Source organism: Nuphar pumila, chromosome 1 (assembly GCF_984573655.1).
Source record: "Nuphar pumila chromosome 1, dmNupPumi1.hap1.1, whole genome shotgun sequence".
In the NCBI taxonomy this organism is placed as follows: domain Eukaryota; kingdom Viridiplantae; phylum Streptophyta; class Magnoliopsida; order Nymphaeales; family Nymphaeaceae; genus Nuphar; species Nuphar pumila.
The window spans coordinates 2,343,803-2,348,189 of NC_143249.1; the positions used below are offsets into that span (position 1 = coordinate 2,343,803).

At 49.7% G+C, this 4,387-nt stretch overlaps 1 protein-coding gene across 1 annotated transcript; it reads left to right on the forward strand.

Moving 5' to 3' along the window:
• The first annotated feature begins 217 nt into the window (after nt 1-217).
• Nucleotides 218-547, forward strand: LOC149847664 (receptor-like protein kinase 7). Its single transcript, XM_090001918.1, has one exon. The coding sequence runs from the start codon at nt 218-220 to the stop codon at nt 545-547; it is 330 nt and encodes a 109-aa protein (XP_089858044.1).
• Nucleotides 548-4,387: the final 3,840 nt, after the last annotated feature.

Genomic DNA, 4,387 nt, shown 5'->3' on the forward strand with positions numbered 1-4,387 from the left:
TATACATATCATTAGGGGTGGCAAAATCTGACATGACCTGCCAACTCGCTTCTTAGCCGGGTTTGAGTTTGGCTTAAACATGTTCGCATCGTAAATGGGTCGACCCGCCTAACCCATTTATTAAATGAGTCGGGTTCGTGTTAGGGGTATGCCAACCCAGCTGACCCGTTTAATAAATGGGTTAGGCTTCAAGAGGTTCCTCAGCCTGAATAACACGATGAACCACGAGAAGTACGAGGCGTGGAAGGAGGACGACATGTTGCCTTGCCATTGGCAGGGAGTCACGTGCTTAGAGGGACGTGTGACTGGGATCGACCTCTCCTACTCCACGTCTCAGGGTGAGCTCTACCCGTGCTTCTCCTCACTCACCGTGCTCGACTCCTTCGACCTCTCCGGCAAAGCCCTCAGTGGACGGATTTCAGCCGATCTCGGTCAGTGCGCCGCCCTCCGCTACCTAAACCTCTCCTACAACATCCTCGAGGGAGAGCTCCACTTCTCTGAGCTGGTGAACCTCAAGACGCTCGACGTCTCGGTGAATCGGCTCTGAGGGGGGATCAAGTCGAGCTTTTTGCCCAGTTGTGGAAGCCTCATCACCGTCGACCTCTCGTCCAACCACTTCTCCAGCGATATACTTGGCTGCTTCGACGGGTGCGTCGGGCATCGATCCCTCAACCTCAGCACGAACAGGTTCACCGGGCAGCTGTGGCTAGGGATGGCAGTGGACCGGGGGAAAGCGGGGCCCCGCCCCGCCTCGCCCCGTTTGGACCGGGGATGAAGGGTATGAAACGGGGATGGAGGCGGGGATGAAGGTTAAAATCCATCCCCGTCCGGGGGTGGAGGCGGGGATGGACTGGCACGTTCCCCCGCCCCGCCCCGCCCCGCCCCATCCCCGCCCCGGCCCCGCCCCGGCCCATCCCCGCCCCGCCCCCGGCCCATCCCCGTCCCGGCCCCGCCCCATCCCCGCCCCCAACTCAGATGAACTGTTTACTAACCCTAACTCCCTTCCCTAATTTCCTAACCCTGGAGCCGGGCGACGTTACTGTGCACGTAGGACGCCGGGTTCTCGATAGCGTACCGGACTCCGGCCTGGGCGGCGAGGTGCATCACGTGGGTGAAGGCGACGAGGTCGAAGAGCTTGGCCAGGAGCCGGGCGTCGTTGATGTCGCCGGCGATGACGAAGACGCCGTGGTCGCCGAGGATTCGACGGCGGGCCTTCTTGAGCGAGGGGTCGTAGTAGTCGTTGAAGTTGTCGAGGCCGACGACACCGTCACCGCGCTTCCGGAGGGCGAGCGAGACGTGGGTGCCGACAAAGCCAGCGGCGCCGGTGACGAGCACGCTCATCCCGCGGGGTCGGGGACGGGGGCGGGGTCGGGACGGGGACGGGGCGGGGGCGGGGCGGGGACGGGGACGGGGCGGGGACGGGGACGGGGACGGGGCGGGGGTGGAGGACATGAAACGGGGATGAAGGCGGGGGTGGAGGATAAAATCCATCCCCGCCGCGGAGGCGGGGCGGGGGTGGAGGATAAAATTTTGAGGCGGGGCGGGGGTGGAAACCTTGTCCCCCGCCCCGCCCCGCCCCACTGCCATCCCTAGCTGTGGCAGGGGTTCGACCATCTCACGGAGTTCTCCCTAGCAGAGAACAACGTTTATGGCAAGTTATCATCAGAGATATTCACCGGTGGGTGCGGGCTAACTATGTTGGATATATCGGAGAACTCGATCGCGGGTATGATCCCACCGAAGATCGCGAGGTGTCGTGGCTTGGAACTTGTGGACTTGTGGGGCAACAAACTCTCTGGCAGGATCCCGACGGAGATCGAAACTCTGGGAAATCTCAAAGTGCTCATCCTGGGCAATGACAGCTTTCTTCCTGAGATCCCTTTGACCCTGTCAAACTGCTCCAACTTGACTTTCCTCAACCTCAGCAGGAACAGTTTCACAGAAGACATCCAGAAGATGATCAACGACTACAGTCTCCTTACTCGGAGTTGCGGGAGGATCTGGGACAGCCTTGTTAAAGGCCAGGCTTTCTTTCCGATCTGTGTGAGGAACGCCACCAACGTCGCCAACCCGCCCGCTAATTAACCCGCCAACCCGTTTACCCAACCCGACTCGTTTATTAAACGGGTTACCCGTTTAATAAATGGATCGGGTTCGTGTTTTCCACAGCCGACCCATTTAATAAATGGGTCGGGTTCGTGTTGAGGTATGCTGACTCGCCAACCTGCCAACCTGCCAACCCGACCCGATTGCCACCCCTACATATCACGACTAACATGTGTATATAATTATCTTATAATTTCATGCATAGTGATTTTATGCATATTATATTCACACTCAAAAGCTATCTTTTTAATCATGCTCATTCACAACATTACAAAAATATGCAACGCAATAAAGTTTATTCACAACTAAAATTACTTATAATTTCTCTTACCTCGAATACAAATGTTGTGTTTTGACCGCAAACGAGTCTCAAGAAGCCCTAACAGTAGAATTTGATCATCACACAAGCATATTTGTATTGATATACATAACTTCTTATATTTAGACAAAATTACCAAAATACCCCTCTCGAGCTAACTAGTCAAACTTCAATTTTTGTGCCTTGATTTGACCAGAACCAGAGAAGAAAAAGATTTCTCTCTATGATACGAGTCCAATGCACTAAACCTCACTCAATTCTGAGTTTGGAGTATAAAGTTATGCCCATGTTACTCAATCAAATTTTGGGTACACACGAGAGTAATTTGGTTATTTCGACTCTTATGATTTGATATGACACATACTAGGTCAAAATAGGCTTGGTCTGAGCTTAGAGTGCTAGGTTTACTGAAACTAGTCTAAACCCATTTGGGTTTGGTTCAAAAAAACTCAATTGGATTCATAAAATTCAAAATTAATCACAAACTGGATCTAGATCCATTTCTGATCTGGATCCAAAACTATTAGACTGGATCCAAACTCAGTTTTGATCTGGATCCAGAATTATTAAACTGGATCCTGACCTAGTTCTGATCTGGATCTAGAACTGATCCATCCAATTATGAGTTGGATCTGAATTAGCTTTGATCTAGATCCAGAACTGTCAGACTAGATCCAGACCCAGATTCATTTTGGATCTAACACTGATCTAAACCAGATCTAGTTCTGTTCTAGATTCATATTTTTCAGACACGATCTAGACCCGGATTTGTCTGGATCCAGTTCAATTTAAATCAGTTTAGACTGACTAGACCGAACTGGACCCAAATTTAATCTGGTCCAAATCAAACCAGATCCAAACTGAGACCTAGTCAGACCCGACTCGGTCTGGTTCACACCCAGACTGGTTCGGTTCGGTCTGAATTGATTCGATCTGAACCGATTTGGTATGAACAGGTTCAACCCGATACCTTTTTTTACTTACCTTGTTCGGTCTGGGTGAGACCCTTCCATCTTTTCTTTTCTTTTCTTTTCTTTTTTTTTAGATGCAGAAGGGCTGACCGTTGAAGCCGGTCCTCTCTCCTTCTTTCTTAGAGGGGCCAGCCACCAGTGCCGGCCAACCGCCTCTCTCTCTCTCTCTCTCTCTCTCTCTCTCTCTCTCTCTCTCTCGCTCTCTTGATAGCAAAGTTGTTTTTCTTTCTTCACCTACAACTCGTCGGCAGTCATGGTTGCAGACACTCTATTCGACTGGAAAAAGAAAGAAGGAGAAGAAGCATCTTACATGTGCCCCTCCCTCTCTCTCTCTCTTTCTGCAACTCCTTGTTCCCTCTGACGCTCTCTTGCTCGATTGGTGGGTGAGGATAAACCTCACCCCTACTCGTCGACCATGGGGGCTGAGGTTTATCCTCACCCCACCCCTCCTCTCTATGCGATTTGGGAAGGCGGTTCCTGAATTTAGGAGAATTGTCTTCTCCTAATTTTTTTATTTCTTCTTTTTGATAATTTCGTCGAGGTGGTTTTACAATTATAACCTTCTTAAAAAAATATTTATCCTAAATATTACTTGAAAACAATTATAGAAATTATGCATGAATGTCTGATTCACGCTCTCATTTGGCCTCATTTTTATTGTAATGACCCCATATCACCTATATCAGTGGTATCTCTTTATTTTTCAGCTCCTGCATTTTCGCATCTAAGATTTCTATAGGTTTCTCACTCATGCTCAGATCATTATAGATTTTCAATACTGACTCGACTGCATCTAATATGTGGAAGGGATCAAGCACATACTTTCGTAGTATAGAGACATAAAATACATTGTGAATTCTGGACAAAAAAAGTGGCAAAGTCAATCGGTATGCTGTCTGAACAACTCTCGCGAGTATCTCAAAGAGTCCAATATATCTTGGACTCAATTTTCTTCTTCGACCAAAATGTATTACTCTTTTAAAGGGAGATA

Excerpts from the sequence above, each read along its gene's own strand:
- LOC149847664 (XM_090001918.1), top strand. The coding sequence starts at position 218 with ATGAACCACGAGAAGTACGAGGCGTGGAAGGAGGACGACATGTTGCCT.